Source organism: Anopheles gambiae, chromosome 3, assembly GCF_943734735.2.
Source record: "Anopheles gambiae chromosome 3, idAnoGambNW_F1_1, whole genome shotgun sequence".
Classification (NCBI taxonomy): domain Eukaryota; kingdom Metazoa; phylum Arthropoda; class Insecta; order Diptera; family Culicidae; genus Anopheles; species Anopheles gambiae.
In genome coordinates, this window is record NC_064602.1 from 90,725,679 (window position 1) to 90,743,650 (window position 17,972).

Consider the following 17,972-nt stretch of genomic DNA (forward strand, 5'->3'; position numbering starts at 1 on the left):
GCTTAGTTATTGCATTCACACTGAGCTGTGCAGCGAAGATATGAAGATGTTGGATGAATTGATTATTTGAAATAATTACAATGCAGATGATTTAAATAAATCTATAAATAAGCATATGACATCATGTTCAACTGATGAAGTACTGATTGTAAAAACAAATAAATACTTATAGTTTATAGTTAGCTTAGCGCTTATAGTTAGCGCTCCTAGTTAGTAGTGGACTGCTACTGGGCGCTGGTACAACCATTATTTGGAAGCGTGTCCCGAACCATTTCCATGATGAGCAACTTCTAATTTTAGTGCGATAAATAATCTTATCGCAACGGTTATATCTGCCCAGCCGGATGGTTCATGATCCCGAGTGCTTTTTGGCTGCTGCAGGACCGGCGGGGAACGGCTGAATGGTTTTCGATTGCATCAGATATATTGCTCGAACGTAACCTTGTGTGTCGTACGATCAGATCAGAGTCTCAAACGGGGCAGACTAAACAACGCAATTAATTAATGTCCCAGTTCCGCTCGGGCTCTTGTTGTCAACAGGGGGATGTGCCTTCGATTTCCACACAATTTCCACCCACTTTGGTGGCACATGGTCAAGTAATGGGCATCGATGATGCTGCAATCATTATCGAAATGGACCACCGAAAACGTTCCCAGCAACCCGAACGTTCTAAACCATGTGGCAGGCACACGCGGCGATCACGAAAATGGGCTGAAGGCTCGCCGTGCCGCATGAGTCAGCGGTTTGTTTCTTTTTTTTTGTCGCTTAGCATCGATGCACACGCTCTCCCGTGAGCGATAACCGGCAGCTGCTAGTGCAAGGAAGTGCTGTGCTATCTGTCAAACGGTGTCATCAGCCGGGGGGAAAAACGAGTCGAATTGTTCAAGTAAATCACAAGCTACTTCACGGCCGCGGCATGATGCGGCTGAAGCAATGCAGTGCTCGCTGAACAGTCGGCCCGGAACCGCGATTACGTCAGTTGTTTAGAGCGAGCTCTAATTAGTCTAGTCTACCGTGTTGGTCAGGATTTCGTGTACTGGGCTGGTGGCAACAAACATCCGGCAGAAAATCCCTCACGCGTCTGATGAACTGAATCTTACGGGGTAGACGGCGAGAGAAGCTTCGTGTGCGCGACGACGGTAAGTCTTTGAATGCTGGTACTATGTGCTGCGTGTGTATGGTAGGTAGCACTTGATGTGTGAACCACACTATTTTGTAGTTTTACGATATGACCACTTGAGACGTAAGAAGCAGTAGTCGTCCATTCATTCATCTTATGGCCATTGATTGCTCGCTGGAGTCATAATCACATGACTTGATTGATAGGGATTTGGGATTACACATGGAACTCTGTATCACATGGCAGTATTTGAATGTGGGAGATTGCTCATGCTTACCGTTAATAACCGTTGACGAGATATAGTACGCCGATAGGTTGGGTGCGTTGGGATCAGATAAGAAACCACCACCATCCTTTCTCGTTCGGTTGGGCGGTGTGAAGCTAGTTGCATACACGCAGGCGGATAGCGACTGTTGTTTGGTTTGAATCTTTGATCACGCTAAGGCGCTACGCTCTTGGTATAATTTTCTGTTTTTTTTCTGTGGTTATATTTATTTGTTTTATCTTATCTGTTTCTGTTACATTAAATGGTTTCTTAAATGTTTTATTAGTTTTCCAACAAAGGTTATATGTTATTAATTATTGACTATCCCTTTGAGGCTTTTTCTCTTTTTAAAGATATTTTGTTGATATTTTTTGTATTTATAACTATTGTTTATTTATTGTCAATGGCTGGTTGTAGTTTTGTTTTTCAATAAGAAAAAAAGATGCAAAAAGGGTCCTATGATAAAGTCGTTCAATGCACAATTTAATGCATTGCGCTTAAATCGCGCATAGGACTGATAAAATGAAAAGTTTAGGACACACATGTGGTTAAAACGACCGTCGAAACCTCTATCATAGTCTATTGCGCCAAACTGAAGGAGAAAAAGAAACTATTTATTGTTTTTGTTTTATAGCTTGAATTTTCTAAAACAAATAAGATATTTAACTTATTTAGAATTTAAGGAGCTTTTACGAACTTACTTAAAATTTTCGTGTTTAATAGGTTACTTAGTTTATATGTGTAGTCATAGGTTTCAACGCCAAGTTTTATTGTTATTTGATATAAGTATATATCCTTTTTTTATTAATTATCGTATATTCTCCAAAACAATATTTCACATTTAAATGAATTGTTAAAAACAGTAAAAATAAACTCTAAATTAAGCAAAAAGCAGCATTTTCGGTACGGTTTTGTTTCCTCTTTATCTGTTCGTCACTTTCTTCCAATCAATAACAGCTCGATACTATTTATGAATGTGAAGAAAAACAAATCAATGACCCCCTCTCCACTGCTGTTGCTTCCATCGAACAAACCATCCATCACGCACCGAACGCACGGAGAAGATAAACATTATCATCTGTTAAATACCTTCGAAATGTATTTCCTATTCCAGAAGAAATTCGCCTATCGCACCGGCTATCTCGCTCGGCTTCTGCTATCAGTTCGGAATAAAGTCCGATAGTTCGTGGAAGCTGTCGAACGAGCGAGGACACCTTCAACCAACCCTTCCTTCAGCAAACAGCGCAAGACGCACTGGGCGACTCCATTGAAATGGTTGCACCATTCGTCCCCGTACCCCGAACCATCGAACGGACGCAGATCCGGGAAAGTTCACATATCACTTCCAAAATAAAGCAAAAGATGCTGACTAATGATGATGATGATGATGATGATGATGTTGGAGAATTTGCGTGTGGGAGCAGCCAGATAATTTCATTCCACGGTCGCCGTTATCGCGGGGCGCATTGTTTTCCCCTGCGGGAGTAGGAGAGAATACGAAGAAAATGCGAAAAAGGGGGTGCCAAAATGCTCTCAAAATGGGGAAAATTATCTCCGCCCCTCGGCGTGGTTTTTGTTCTAGAAGCGATAAGCAGATGCAATCAGTGGCCAGAGATCAGGCAATCAGGCACCCCAGCAGTGGCAGCTTATGTGCCACCCAGCTCCCCTATCGTAACCTTTGTACCGGTACGTTTGGTATTCCGATACGCAAATTATTCGCACGAAGGAGAAAGTGTGACCGTGTGACGATCATCGTAAGTGTTGAAATTCCCAGCGCACCAAGAGATACCGTTGGGCAGCGGCGGCGACGGCGGCTCCGACTGGACAGTATCATGATCGATTGACGGGCATCACGGCACGGTGGTGTGCAACGGGAATCAATCATCGGTCTGCTGCACATGGGCTGCGAGCGCGCGATTACGAGTGGACGGGTATAAGAACCCTTTACCAAACATTTCCGTTTATCAGTGTCGTGCAGCCCAGCATTGGTGTACAGCTTTACTCTCGCGCATTCATCGCGTTCGCTCGCTTTGCCGTGTCCAGTGCCGCGGCCTTAGATCGTATCGCAAACAGCAACCAGGAACGAAAATTCGGTAGCACAGGACCCCCCGGCCAGCTGTCTCGTTAGCCCACCACGCAAGGAACCAAAAATGAGTGTGCTAGAGTGCCCGTCCGATCTGACGCTCATCAGCGATGACATGTCCATCGGCGACGTGATCCGGGATGTGGTGCGCATGGGCCCGCACGAGGAGCCGCTCCACGTGCTCGATCTGGACGATGTGGTGCGCAAGCACTACGGCTGGTGCGCCCAGATGCCGCGCGTGAAGCCGTACTACGCGGTGAAGTGCAACGACGATCCGCGCATCCTGCAGACGCTGATGACGCTCGGGACGGGCTTTGACTGTGCGTCGAAGGGCGAGATGGAGCGCATGCTCGGGTACGGGGTGAAGCCGGAGAGCATCATCTTTGCGCAGCCGGCCAAATCGATCCCGTCGCTGCTGTACGCCCGCTCCAAGCAGGTGTCGGTGATGACGTTCGACGGTGCGGTGGAGCTGGAGAAGATTCATCAGTACTATCCGGAGGCGCGGCTGGTGCTGCGCATGCGCCACGACTCACTGAAGGTACGGTGCTCGCTGGGCAAGAAGTTCGGGTGTGATCCGATCGCGGAAGCGCCCGAGCTGCTGCGCTATGCCGCCACCCTGCGGATGAATGTAATCGGGATAAGCTTCCACGTCGGGTCGGATTGCGACGAGCACGAGGTGTACTATGAGGCGGTGAAGATAGCGAAGGGTTTGTTCGAGTACGCCAAGACGATTGGGTACGAGTTTAGTCTGCTGGACATTGGGGGCGGCTTTCCGGGCGATAATGATAAGCCGATCGATCGGTACGCGCAGGCGGTGAACGTGGCAATCGATCAATTCTTCCCCGCGGAGTCGGACATTCGCATCATTGCCGAGCCGGGCCGGTACTATGTGTCGTCGGCGGTGACGCTGGTTTCGTTCGTGGACTCGAAGCGCGTGATGAAGGAAAAGCAGCCGGATGGTACGGAGAAAACGCGAATGTATTACTATCTGAACGATGGCATCTTCGGGACGTTCTACTGCACTGCCCACGAGGCACAGCCAGCGATACCGATCGTGGAGCGCAAGACCGGTGCGAAAGACTTCCCCACGTCGGTTTGGGGCCCAACGTGCGACGTGATGGATCTGATCCTGCCCGACGTGATGCTGCCCGAGCTGGACGTGGGCGATAGTGTGGTGTTTGAAAACTGTGGCGCGTACGGGCAGGTGCTCGCCTGCCGCTTCAACGGATTCCCCCTGCCCAAGGTGATTGCCTACCTGCGCGAAGGTACCTGGTAAGTAAAGGTGTTTTGTTTTACGCTCCAAGCAACACGGATTAACGGTATTTCTTTTTTTTTCCTGCAGGAAAATACTGCAAGACTTGACCGCAGCTTCCTCAGCTATCTCGGCCCGCTCCCTCGATAGCTCGGATGGCAAGCTGCTTGTCACGCACGAGAGCAGCTACACTCCCATCGTTGAGGCACCGTACTTGGTTTGATGGGATGTGCATTAGAGCACTTGAACTACGTACCAATGGCAGTTAAGTTTGCATTATGTTACCTGGTCCGCAACTCTTGTTCGGGTTGTACTACTGTTTTTTGTTCCTAGCTTTAGGTTTAGCGATTAGATTGTTTTCAAGAAGCGAAAATAAGGTCGCTCAGGGCATTATTACGAGGTGTATTGGTCTTTATGGCACAGCAATATGTTAGTAATACTCTCGACTAACATACTAACCAAATTAATGAAAAAAAAAACAAAAAAACTAATAAATCAACTTTTAACTAAATTACTGCGCTTTTAAAGAAACGTTACCACTAATTTCCAAGGAGATATCACAGTGGATCCTACAAGTTCCTCCTACAAGGATATACTGTAAATCTCGATATACTATCTTGAGGAAGAATCATCAATTAAACGACCGCCGTGGTTTGAAATCTCTTCCATGAGTCATATGGGTATAGCTTCGCAAGTATTCAGGCCCATAAAAGCTTAAGTTAGGCTAATGAAATTGACCACGGATGTCAAATAACGGCGCCAAACGATAAGGAGAAGAAAACAGTCTATAAAGCTTGAAAATGAAATTCACTTAGAAGAATGTAGACAATTGCTTATGAAGCTAGCTCTTGAAGAAAACGCCTGAATTGTCGTCTTGTCAGACAGACAGAGTCAATGGGTGTGTCACAAGTGTTAGGCGTCATACTGACAGTAATTCACAATGGCATGTAGACTGTAATTAATCAAGCTACATTCTAAGATCCCAAATATCCGTGGAACAATGCATGGTTACCAAGACATCAAGGTAAACCCCACGCAGAGATCCTCGATGACGTTTCATGTCCAAGCGTGTGGTGTTACGCTGTCATATGCATTGACTTATAGTGACTCACTAGTGTTTGGTTCTAACTTCAAGCGATCCTATGCATCACGCAATCGTCTCATTGTGGACAAGCCTAGACCGTGCGAGTGGTTGTTATGCCAGTCCCGCTGCATAAGCGTTCCTAGTTCCTAGACACTCAACCAACCAACTTCACCCACTTGACGGTCTTGCTAAACAGTGAGAGTTTCCTAGTCTACGTGAACGATCGAGCGCCAAAGTACAGTAGTGAATTCCCAGCCCTTCATAGGTGATGAAGTGCTTGTGATGCGACCCAATTAAGCTAATCCTAGCGCAGGCATGTGCACTATTCTACAGTGTTGGGTGCCTCAAAACATCGCTCCACTAAACACCAAACACAGTAGAGATAATAAAGGAATTCGGGCCACCGTACACAGTAACCTACAAGCTTGAACGTAATCTTTCCTTCTCAACACGGGAAGTAAAGACAGATACCCTTTAACATGTATTTCCTATCCATTCGAGGTATTATTGACAGGGGCGTGTTAAACACTACGCGAACTACATTTGGGTGACCGCGTAGGGGTTCCATTCGGGTTAATCTGCCACTGATTACTGGTATGAAATTGTTGGGACTACCAATGAGGCAAACATGCAGCAATTACGATTCACACGATTACTATCAGACTAGCTGGTAGCAGCTGTAGTGGTGGACACTACATGGAATGCGCCAAGACACACTAAGACAATATCACACTGTGAAGAGGGAATTAATAGCCAATATAAACATTTCTGATACATTTTACGCCTAAATGTATGTATGTGTATGTGTGACATTCATTGAAATGTTAAATGTTTCCCGCGCTCCCACATTCGCCATGAATCTGATGATTTTTGTATGGACTGCTTATCGAATATCATCGAATGTCATCGACTTAAACTTCACATGTTATGACGCAAAGCTATATGGCGGTATGTCTGGATGCACGGTCAGATGGGAATCACACACAACCTCAGGTCGATAAAACTTATCAAGAAAAGCGTCAAACTATATTTTGTTTTTATGAACTTGTAAGTCTTTATTCTAAGAAATTTTATCATTATAAAATTATGAAAAGTACAGTATTTTGACTGAATTTTTGAAAAATCGACATAAACCGGCGTATATGTATGTTTGTATATTACTTAAGCGAATATTCGAGTTTCATTGATGTCATCGGTAGGCATTAAACATGAATTTTGGAAATTGTATCTAATATCACAAGAATTTGTTTATGGCCTTCTGTGCACTGCACTGGATCTTTTTAAACATGTTCTAGATATCATACACCAAATATAATGAATGATTTCTTGCCATGGAGCTACGGCTATTATTTCTGACTTCTGTGTGTAGTAGGCAATCATCAATATTAATTTTAAAAATATTCATCTTTTCTGACCTCACATGATTTGCCAATTTTGCCAAGATCATCTTTTGTAGGTTATAGGGCCAAACTGGGATTAAAGAATACCTACGCAAGCAAGAATTTCCCATCATTCATCCTACTAACAATAACAATAATTTTAACTGATAACCGTTAAATGACGCTAATCGTAGAATCGAAACTCTAAGAAACCGTTACCGGTTCCGGTGAATCATGACTGTGATGTTCCAGTTATCTCAATGACAAGCATTCTCTTAAACAGTGTAATGCGTGTAGCTGTTTGGAAAGATGATTGATTGAGGATGGATTTTAAATCTGATTAAAACGGGACAGCGAAAATAACTTTTATTCCTATCTGTAATGAACACTATTACAAGATATTCAAGGTCTTTCACGGCTGCCATGCTGATTGAGTGATAAATTCACTGCAAAGGAAGAGGATGTTGGAATGAATAAGACGTAGATCACCAGTAAAGTGGTATTTATTAAGCTAGTGTGATGCTAAAAATAGTGTCGTTGATCATAAAAAATGTGACAGACACAAACAAATCAAACAAATTCCAATGATTTATGACGAATTCCTGTTCTAAAATGTTCAGATTCTGGAATGGAATCTATTACTCTGAAATTTATACATGAATTGTTGTTTCTAGTCTAAAATTAACCCTGTAGTATAAAGCTAGCTAAAAAACACGGGGCTCATTCCTGTTCTAACCTCGATCGCGATCGCTCCAAACGTTAACGATGAGTTCCAAAGAGTTATCTGTGTGTTCCAGTACTACTAATACCACCTCATTACCCGAATTGACGCTCCTCGCTGATGAAGCGTCCATTGGCGACGTGATCCAGGATGTGGTGCGCATGGGCCCGCACGAGGAGCCGCTCCACGTGCTCGATCTGGACGATGTGGTGCGCAAGCACTACGGCTGGTGCGCCCAGATGCCGCGCGTGAAGCCGTACTACGCGGTGAAGTGCAACGACGATCCGCGCATCCTGCAGACGCTGATGACGCTCGGGACGGGCTTTGACTGTGCGTCGAAGGGCGAGATGGAGCGCATGCTCGGGTACGGGGTGAAGCCGGAGAGCATCATCTTTGCGCAGCCGGCCAAATCGATCCCGTCGCTGCTGTACGCCCGCTCCAAGCAGGTGTCGGTGATGACGTTCGACGGTGCGGTGGAGCTGGAGAAGATTCATCAGTACTATCCAGAGGCGCGGCTGGTACTGCGCATGCGCCACGACTCACTGAAGGTACGGTGCTCGCTGGGCAAGAAGTTCGGGTGTGATCCGATCGCGGAAGCGCCCGAGCTGCTGCGCTATGCCGCCACCCTGCGGATGAATGTGATCGGGATAAGCTTCCACGTCGGGTCGGACTGCGACGAGCACGAGGTGTACTATGAGGCGGTGAAGATAGCGAAGGGTTTGTTCGAGTACGCCAAGACGATTGGGTACGAGTTTAGTCTGCTGGACATTGGGGGCGGCTTTCCGGGTGATAATGATAAGCCGATCGATCGGTACGCGCAGGCGGTGAACGTGGCAATCGATCAATTCTTCCCCGCGGAGTCGGACATTCGCATCATTGCCGAGCCGGGCCGGTACTATGTGTCGTCGGCGGTGACGCTGGTATCGTTCGTGGACTCGAAGCGTGTGATGAAGGAAAAGCAGCCGGATGGTACGGAGAAAACGCGAATGTATTACTATCTGAACGATGGCATCTTCGGGACGTTCTACTGTACGGCTTTGGAAGGTCAGCAAGTTGTTCCGATCGTAAGGAGCAAGCTCACCAAACAGTATGACACAACTCTGTGGGGCCCAACGTGTCATGTGGTAGATAAAATCGCTGAAGCTAGGCTGCCCGAGCTGGACGTGGGCGATAGTGTGGTGTTTGAAAATGTCGGAGCATACGGGATGGTTCTAGCAAATCAATTCAATGGGTTCCCATTGCCCAAAGTTAGGGCGTATCTTCGCGAAGGAACGTGGTAAGTTGTGAAGACATCTGTTTTAGAACATGAGGTGTTATATTGGTACATGTTATACAATGTTTCAGGAGAATACTACAAGATCTTGGAATGAGCTCCAGCAAGATCATGCCAATCACTGAATTCTGCAAAAGTGATCAGCGATCCACAATGTAAAGTGATGATGAACATTATTAGGTTAAACTACACAACAATAAACAGGAACGCAAAGCCCAACGAACCAAAAACACTTCAACGATGGTTTCAATATCTGTAGCCAATTTTGCCTATTTATTCCACAACTCCAACTAGCTTAACCACCGAGTACCGGTGCTTTCGATAAGCGCCTTTGTCGTGCTCTGTCCCGCACAGACAACCGTTTCCGGGATGGGAAACCCATTGAAACGCGACGCAAGCGTTACCCCGTACGCTCCCATCCCCGAAAACACCAGATAGTCACCGATCTCCAGCTCCGGCAGCTCGATCCGTTCGCAGATAATGTCAGCCGAATCGCACGACTGTCCCCACAGTGAGGAAGGGTACGTCAGCTCCGCGTGCAGCACTGTTCCGTCTGACCGGATTACCGCTGGGCGCTTATCAACCGCATTCCACCACTCGAACGACCCGTACCGGCCGTCATTGATGAAGTACATTATCTCCAGCACCGGGCCGTCTGTTCCCCCTAGTCGGATCACCCTTTTCGACTGAACGGAAGCGAGTAGCGTTACGGCTGACTCGACCAGCTGCCGATCAGTTTCGATGATGATGCGCAAGGTAGGGTCGCGGTTAAAGGCGGTAGGTATCTGCTGCAGCTCTGCCGGTGGCACGTTGTCCATACCGGAGAGTATAAGCTCCGGTATGCCTGGACAGCCAAGAGCGTGCGCTAGATTAAACACATCCTGAGCGATGTGGATAGCTTTTTGCAATGTTTCACCCAGCAGGGAGGGTGCACTGGGTGTCTGCAGCAAAGCAATATGAATACCTTCAACGGTGACCGTTTGGGTCGACTTGATGTAGTGCAAGATCTCCTCCACGTCATTGTATGGACAGCAGCCAAACTTTTGCGTGACACACATCCGCAGGCGTAGAATGATCTTCGCCGTCGGGTAGAGACGCTGGACCTTCGTGATCTCCTGCACACTGTCGCACACGATGCGCTGGATGTCTTGCTGCTTGGCGTACAGTATCGTGTCGGGTGATTTGACCGGATGTGCAAGAATGATGCGCTGCGGAGGTACGCCAGTACCCAGCACGGCTCCCATTTCCGCGATCGAGGCGCAGCTAAACCCGAGACCGAGTTTGCTGAGGATTGTTAACGCGGCGGGATGATTGTTAACGCCGGGCGGGTAGTAAGGGGTCGCAAACGTTCCAAAGCGTGCCATGGCTCGGTGGTGGCTGTGTACGATCTCGTCCAGATCGAGGATGTTGAGCGACGTTTCGGTGTGGCCTTGGGCGACGAAACGTTTCAACAGCAGTGCCTTCGTGGTGGCAAACACACTGAGCGGTTCCGGGGACGACTCCATTCGGGGCGGACACTGCACACTAGACTAAGCCCGCGGCCTCACTGCTGACTGCTATTTATACAGTGCAGTGGTGCAGGTGTAGCGGGAGATGATGAATGGAAGCCAGAATGCAAGCAAGTTCTAGCGATCAGATCGATCGATTAGATGTGAGAAGTGATGTACGGCTGGAACTCCTCCGAAAAGCCCGAGCCTGGTAACAACGGGGAAACCTAGAGTGCAGGCAATTGAGGTTGTTAACCGTCAGGTACTTCAGCGATGGGATTCAGCGATGCCGCACGGGCCGTGTGAACATACGGGCGGGATCATACTAATGTTTTAAGCTGGCCTGTCGAGCACTGGGCTCTCACGGGGGCCTCTCCCCATCGAGCAGCTAATGGGTTGTAAACAAATGCCGGCCGGGCTGGGCAGTAGGCATCGATCGTTCCTGCGCACCGGTTCACTTTGACTGACGATGGATCCCGGCTACATACTGATCGACGAGCACAGCTCGGTGGACGAGCTGATCCGGCTGATTGCGAAGCGTGTGACGACCGTCGGCGAGCCGCTGAACGTGCTCAACCTGGACGACATCGTAGCGAAGCACCGGAACTGGCAAGCGAAGCTGCCCACCGTCGCCCCGTTCTACGCGGTCAAGTGCAACAGCCATCCGACGATTCTGCGCCTGCTGGCGGCCCTCGGCTGCGGGTTCGACTGTGCGTCCCGGGCCGAGCTGGACAGTGTGCTAGGGCTGGGCGTAACGCCCGATCGGATCGTGTACGCTCATCCGAACAAATCGATCGGCTCGATTGCGCACGCGAAAAAGCTCGGCGTCAAGCGCATGACGTTCGATGGTTCGGATGAGCTGGAAAAGCTGGCCCGTCACTATCCGGAGGCTGAGCTTATACTGCGCGTGCGGCACGATGCAGCGGCAGCGCAGCTATCCCTGGGGCGAAAGTTTGGCTGTGATCAGGTGCGCGATGCACGCCCGCTGCTGGAGCGTGCCAGGGAGCTCGGGCTGAGTGTGATCGGTGTCAGCTTCCACGTCGGTTCGGGCAGTATGGATGCGGAGTGCTTTTACGGTGGCATACGGAAGGCGATCGAGATCTTCCGCGTGGGCAGCACGCTCGGGATGAAGATGGAGCTGCTGGATGTGGGCGGTGGCTATCCCGGTGCCAATGGTGCGCTGTTTGATCGGTGCGCGTACTACATCAATAAAGCGCTGAAGGAGTTGGTCCCCACCCCCGTGACGGTTATAGCCGAGCCGGGGAAGTATTACGTCGAGTCGGCAGTGACGGCACTGGTCAATGTGGTATCGAAGTCGTACGAAAAGGATGTGGATGGAGCCGTGGTACGCGTGCGGTACTACGTGGACGACGGGCTGTACGATACGTTCGATTGGTGCGACGATCAGGGCAGTGGTCCGTTGCTGCAGGAGGACAAACGGGGGGCACCGTGCGTACGGTCGGTGATCTACGGCCGCACCATGTGCGAGCATGATGTAATACGGGAGGAAATTTCCCTGCCCGAGCATGAGATCGGCGATTGTCTAGTGTTTCCCAACCGGGGCGCGTACGCGAAGCTGCTGGGCCGGGGGCACAATGGCTTTCGGCCAACCGGCACGAAGGTGTGCCTAACACGTGCGACGCTCAATTACATGTGTGCGGAGGCGGTCAAAGCAGTGCGTGGATGAAAGGGCGGGCTTTTTTGTTCTGCTTAAGTTAAGATTTCGCGAGAGTGAAAGGTTGAAGTGGAGCGTGTTTCATTTTTGTTGAACAACTAGAATTAAAGTATGGTTAAGTGATGCAATACGGTGCTAAAATAAAGTCAGTCTCCAAAGCTAGAGAGTGTGCAAACAAACAAAGTGAGCTTCATTGTGTGTTTGAATTTATTACAACGAATGGGGGAAAGTGTGTTTGGCGCCCGGCAACTGCACGTACTTCACGCATGTACTGTCACGTGCCACTTAATTGCTGTTGCGAGGGAAAACTATTTGCATGCCTTTAGCTCATCCATCTGTGTGTGGGCGAGGAATGTTATGAATGGAATGATGCGCATGTCCGAAGCATCATTTTTCCCATTATCAGCGCATCAGTGACGGTTCGCGGGGTGTTGGGTGAGTTGGTTTACTGGTCGAATGCCGCGTTGATTGATTGTTGATCGTGACCAGAGCGTCAGAGTATGTTTTCTTTCATAGATCTTACATGTTTTCATTGCCCCTTTTTTAAAAACTGATCGATTCTGTAATGGGTGTGAATTAAATTCACTGTTTTTTGGTATAATATGTAGGCAATACATATTTTTAAAATCGTTAGCTAAATTACGATAATGAAAAAAAATCGGAATAAGATCGTATCTTTCTTATCGTTTTTAGTTTTTTTTTCTCTTCTTTTCATCATTTAGCTCTGTAATGTTAGGTTTATCTTACCCCACTGTGTTAATTGTTTGAAGGTTTATGATCATCGGTTGCATTGCGAGACATGGAAAATGATCTGGAAAATGAAAATGATGGAAGATGATCTGTCTGTACGCTAAATTAGTAATATTTTCACCAGCTTATTTAAACACTTCGTAATTTGTTGTTAACATAAGTAGTAGTAGCCTACAATTATTTGAGAATAAACGAAAAATTTAGATTCCAAGATATTGTAACCAGGTTACATTATAAATGAAATAATTTGTTTTATTGCGTTTCTAATTTTTGTCCTCATTTCCTGCACTATTCTAAAAGTTTATATTGTAACTAAGTTTTCTGAGCAGCTCGTTAAGCCCGTGTGGTGGACAAATGTTGATAATAAAATAATAATAATAATAATAGTAATATTCAGTAAATGTTGTATTGGAGTTACAAATTATAGTACAACAAAATTATGGAATTATTCAAAAAATGAGTGAATGGTTCAAAGAATCTTGAGAAACTGGCTGAGAAAATAGATGTTAGGGAATATCCTCCAAGAACCGGTACAATATCTCGATGCAACAATTGATATGATGTAACTATACTTTATTTGCAAGAACTATTTTTAGTATAGGAATCACTGTTGTACACAATATCCTATTGTAGAAGGAGCGGTCCCGTAGAATAGTCGTCAGCTTGCACGATACCCGACGTGGGTTCAAGCCTAGACATAGACCTAGTGCTTAGATAGATACCGTTCCCTCGTAGTAAGAACTAACCAGCCCGGAACTGCGTGGTATATAACAAGTCTCAAAAGCATTGTACAGGCCGTCATGGTAGCGTAGGTCATTACGCCAATAGGCACCATTCACTCATTGCATTTCCCAAGTCGTTTAAGACTTTTCTGAATTTTTGTTTCAATTTTATGGATATCAAAATATTCCAATACTTATTTGCCATCTTTTGAGCACTACTGAAAAATGCTTTAGATTAGATTTCTTCATCTTTTAGTTGCTTGTAACAATTGTGGTAACGAGTACAGTATACTAGGAAGACAAAATACAAACAGCAACATTATTTCATTAAAAGACTTAAAAGATGCACGAGGCACTGAACCTTCGATAAAGTTACAATAAATCCACTAGAAGTATTTTTTTATATTTTACTTTGATGTTTTCTCCTAATGACTGAATAAAGACCTTAAGATGCACCTACGCTATCTTTACTTTAAATGACGTGAAGTTTTATGAATGAAATTTCAGCTTGTCTAACGTGTCTAACTCACTGCCTTACATTCCATTCACGCACTCTAACTACCACTCAGTCTACGCCTGTTACAAAGGTATCCCGAACTGTTCACACCTACCACTAGAACCATCGTTTGCCTTAATCCAGGATTTGATGGCAAACGCGTCCACGCCCTCTACTTACTCAATAATGGGTTACATACCACGCGCCCGCTTGTTTGTCTGGCCACTCAAAGCAAACTTCATGCGCTGGGTCGTCCGGAACCATATGGGGTCAAAATCCATACAGGATAGTCATCGGCTGTTTTCTAGCAACAGAAACCAAGGAAAACAACAGCAGATTAAGCAACCTTTACTACCTTGTTTTGCGAAACAGGCAAGCTCCTCGATAGAGCAGCGTTGAGTGCGGAAAACCCATTTGATTGGGTTTACCCGAGAGGTGTCTGAACATAGAGTGTGTTTGTAAAAATAAAGTAGCGCTGTAAAGTGTGCCAAATGATTTAGCTTAGGTAAGGCTAATAATTAGCAATAGTTTAAATAATGCAGATTTAAATAAGAGATGTTAAATGAAAAAAATAAAATAAAACATATTTCACAAAGTTCTACCGCAAACATGTAAACTGGATGCATTAAACCTAATAAAATGGAATGGATTAGGCAAGGGAAAAGAGCCAAAACAAAGTATATAGAATGATGATAAACAGTTTCAGAAGGTATTTGTTTTTTTTTATTTTCCTGTTTGCATTGTTTCTTTTTTTAACTTGTGTTTGGTAAGTTTACGTGTGTGTTTTGGTAAGTTATTACAAAAAGTGCGACTTAGATCATATGTTTCTACATTTGGAAAACAAATGAAAATGAAAAGGTATTGAAAATATAAAGTTCCAGTATTCGAACGGTCGTCGACCACTGTGCCAATCGTGAATTCACGCATGCTCAAACTGAATATTCATTCAATGTTCATTTCGCAATGAGCACGCTTTCTACATGCTAGCGTCCTAAAGTGCTGTTGTTCATAAGAATGATTTGAAATAACCTGTTGCACATACACTGTTCTATTTTTGTTGAAATGCAATCGCGATAAATAACATTCAATAACATCAATAACATAAATATCTAGTTTCAATTTGTCATTGCAATTCATTGGTTTTTAGAATTCATTTCCAATGCTCAATATCATACAAATTAAATCCTTGCAATTCGGGCGTACCATTTGATACACATTTCATAAAAGCATAAAGTTCTATTGAAAATGTGAGACATGTAAAGACACTTTTATTTCTGATGATGTCTGCTGTGTGATGTTTTTCCCGGGAGAACTAAAAATAAAAGTCAGTTGTAACGTTCTACGCTATAGTTGGCGGCAAATGGATTACGAGTAGCATATAGGTCGAAGCAAATGTAATTGGATTTGTAGAATCGATCAATTTGATCGGTGCAGGTACACATTCAGGAAAATAAAATATTTTTCTAACGATTACAATGAATTTATGTTTTTTTAAACATTTTGAGACGTATTCAAAGTTTTTGATAATGTTATCAAAGTTCTTCAATGTCTGAAAAACCAACTAATTAATCTCCCTTGGAAAGCTTTATCCTTTCTCCAACCAATATTCCAATCAGGTTCGTAATGCTAATTGCAAAATGTTGTCATCATCGGAATGAACAAAACAACAAAAAAGCGGTACAGGAAATGCTATCCTTTAAAATATGGAAATTAGTAGCCGAGAGCTGTGCCGAGAGTGAATCGGTCAATAGTCTTACGCTTTAACTTAAAGCCCCGCAAGTACCGTCCAGCAAAATTAATTGGCTGGGATTGGGAAATGGATCAATAATGGCATAATCCCAGTGGCAGCACGGGGCAGGTTGTCTCTTTAATTCTACGCACGTTTCCAATTCCCGACGGTACATACGGTCTGTTTGATTAGGGGGAACGTTAAAGCGCAACAAAACAAAATGGCCCATGGATATAGTCGATTGATGGATCATTTGTATTATTGGCTAGATTAATTTCCCAAGTCAATGGAATGAAGTTAAACTTTGCCCCCCCCCCCCCCCCCCGGACGAGAGGGGAAGGCGCATTGGCTTGAACTTTTTTTCCCGCAGCTCTTCCAGCTTTCTCCAAGGAAAAGTTAATGTGATGGAATGGTGCTAATTAAATATCCTTTGAAGCCTCCCCCATGCAAACCGCTCCGAGATCGGGAGCGAACGGGTCATCATTATTCACGACCACCTCGGGATAACAGTTGGATTGTACCAGCTGCTTCCGGGAAGTATCTTCATTACACTCCAAAGTACGAACCGAACGGAGGCCCAGGGATTGATTCAATTACCGGCTTATCGTACCGTGAGCGATTCATCAATTCTGTGTGTTTAGCATAAATGTTACTAATTTTCAAAGTCACCGCTGGAAGCAGCAGCCACTGTGTGCTGCTGTGAGGCTCGCGTGAGCCGTGAGAAGGTATTGTTCGTAGAATTCGAAACATGCCCTTGCTTGATTCCTGGAACTGACGGGTAGCATAATCAACGGGATCATCAGGCCAGGTTGCCTCAAGAGTTGTTACACACTCTCGTAGATGTGCAAACAGTTCAAGCCATGAGCAATCTTGTATTAACAATTTTCATGCGTTCGTATGTTTATTAACTATGACAAACAAGTTTATAAATAAAATGCATTTAGTTCTCAACAAATTAGCCTTATTTATAACAATAACGAGTACGAGTTGACGACTGTACCACGAGATCGGGCCCACTCAAATCACGATGTGCTTAAACGGGCTTACGAATAAACGTGGAACAATCCACTTAATTTTTTGTAGGATCAAGGGTGTTTTCGGTTGAACTATTGCATCATTTTGTAAAAATATTAACTAGAAAAGCGTGACTTGAGCTTGAGTTAATTAACGATTCACTCTTCGGCTACAATGACAACTTACTCAGTAAATGAATCGTTAGTCAACAGGAAGATCAGGAGTGATGCTGGTGTGGTTAGTTGTAAGGAATGCATTCGAATCTTGTTAGCCAATTTTCTACTACTTCTCTACTTATCGTAATACTTACTCTACTTATCACTCTCAAAAGTAAGATTTGTAATGTTCACTCTATTAATTAGTTATGGAACTGAAGTCAGAAAATGAATAAACTTAAAGCATACACTATGCTTTACGTATTAACGTATTCTGTATTATGTTTAAATAATATGAGTTGTTTATCAGTTGTTACAGTAATCATATGCGTGTATAATGCTTAGTTTCCTCTTTACAGTATACGACAAGGTCTACTACCAAATATATACACTAAAAGTACAAAAACCTTCATTGCATACATTCAGGCGTTTTGAAAGGCGGTGAGCGGAATGCTGTTAAGCTTTGTTCAAAACCTAACACAAAAAACATAATGTTCAAGCAGTAATCAACTGTGAAATCGGGATGTGCTTGTAATCAACACATTCATGTTGACCTTTCGATGCAAAGTAAATAAGGCAGCAGATAAACGATTGGCTGTGATGCAAATCTAATGAACTACATCGTTGCGCTATACGTTGTATGCTAGGGGCTGAAAGAATGGAACACAAAAAACGGACATTTATAAAGTGTTGCAGCATAAATTGAACAGTATTGAAAAGAGTTTTTGCAGCAATAAAAAGCGAAACTCAAGTCAATTTATGGTGC

At 45.0% G+C, this 17,972-nt stretch overlaps 4 protein-coding genes across 4 annotated transcripts; 3 read left to right on the forward strand and 1 right to left on the reverse strand.

Moving 5' to 3' along the window:
• The first annotated feature begins 3,329 nt into the window (after positions 1-3,329).
• Positions 3,330-5,118, forward strand: LOC1280842 (ornithine decarboxylase 1). Its single transcript, XM_320709.5, has 2 exons — positions 3,330-4,741; positions 4,812-5,118. Exons 1-2 carry the CDS (start codon positions 3,537-3,539, stop codon positions 4,942-4,944), a joined length of 1,338 nt encoding a protein of 445 aa, XP_320709.5. The 5' UTR covers positions 3,330-3,536; the 3' UTR covers positions 4,945-5,118.
• Positions 5,119-7,728: 2,610 nt separating this feature from the next.
• LOC4577605 (ornithine decarboxylase 1) lies at positions 7,729-9,389 on the forward strand. The gene is made up of 2 exons (XM_001238364.2): positions 7,729-9,181; positions 9,250-9,389. Exons 1-2 carry the CDS (start codon positions 7,950-7,952, stop codon positions 9,335-9,337), a joined length of 1,320 nt encoding a protein of 439 aa, XP_001238365.2. The 5' UTR covers positions 7,729-7,949; the 3' UTR covers positions 9,338-9,389.
• A 33-nt stretch (positions 9,390-9,422) lies between these two features.
• LOC133393385 (ornithine decarboxylase 2-like) lies at positions 9,423-10,726 on the reverse strand. The gene has a single exon (XM_061658190.1). The coding sequence runs from the start codon at positions 10,681-10,683 to the stop codon at positions 9,469-9,471; it is 1,215 nt and encodes a 404-aa protein (XP_061514174.1). The 5' UTR covers positions 10,684-10,726; the 3' UTR covers positions 9,423-9,468.
• A 350-nt stretch (positions 10,727-11,076) lies between these two features.
• Positions 11,077-12,523, forward strand: LOC1280840 (ornithine decarboxylase). Its single transcript, XM_320707.4, has one exon. The coding sequence runs from the start codon at positions 11,135-11,137 to the stop codon at positions 12,350-12,352; it is 1,218 nt and encodes a 405-aa protein (XP_320707.4). The 5' UTR covers positions 11,077-11,134; the 3' UTR covers positions 12,353-12,523.
• Positions 12,524-17,972: the final 5,449 nt, after the last annotated feature.

What these genes read in the sequence shown, in the direction of transcription:
- LOC133393385 (XM_061658190.1), bottom strand. Translation starts at nt 10,683, where the DNA reads ATGGAGTCGTCCCCGGAACCGCTCAGTGTGTTTGCCACCACGAAGGCA.
- LOC4577605 (XM_001238364.2), top strand. Translation starts at nt 7,950, where the DNA reads ATGAGTTCCAAAGAGTTATCTGTGTGTTCCAGTACTACTAATACCACC. An exon ending in TATCTTCGCGAAGGAACGTG is followed by an intron (nt 9,182 to 9,249) that starts GTAAGTTGTGAA and finishes ACAATGTTTCAG; the next exon opens with GAGAATACTACAAGATCTTG.
- LOC1280842 (XM_320709.5), top strand. Translation starts at nt 3,537, where the DNA reads ATGAGTGTGCTAGAGTGCCCGTCCGATCTGACGCTCATCAGCGATGAC. An exon ending in TACCTGCGCGAAGGTACCTG is followed by an intron (nt 4,742 to 4,811) that starts GTAAGTAAAGGT and finishes TTTTTCCTGCAG; the next exon opens with GAAAATACTGCAAGACTTGA.
- LOC1280840 (XM_320707.4), top strand. Translation starts at nt 11,135, where the DNA reads ATGGATCCCGGCTACATACTGATCGACGAGCACAGCTCGGTGGACGAG.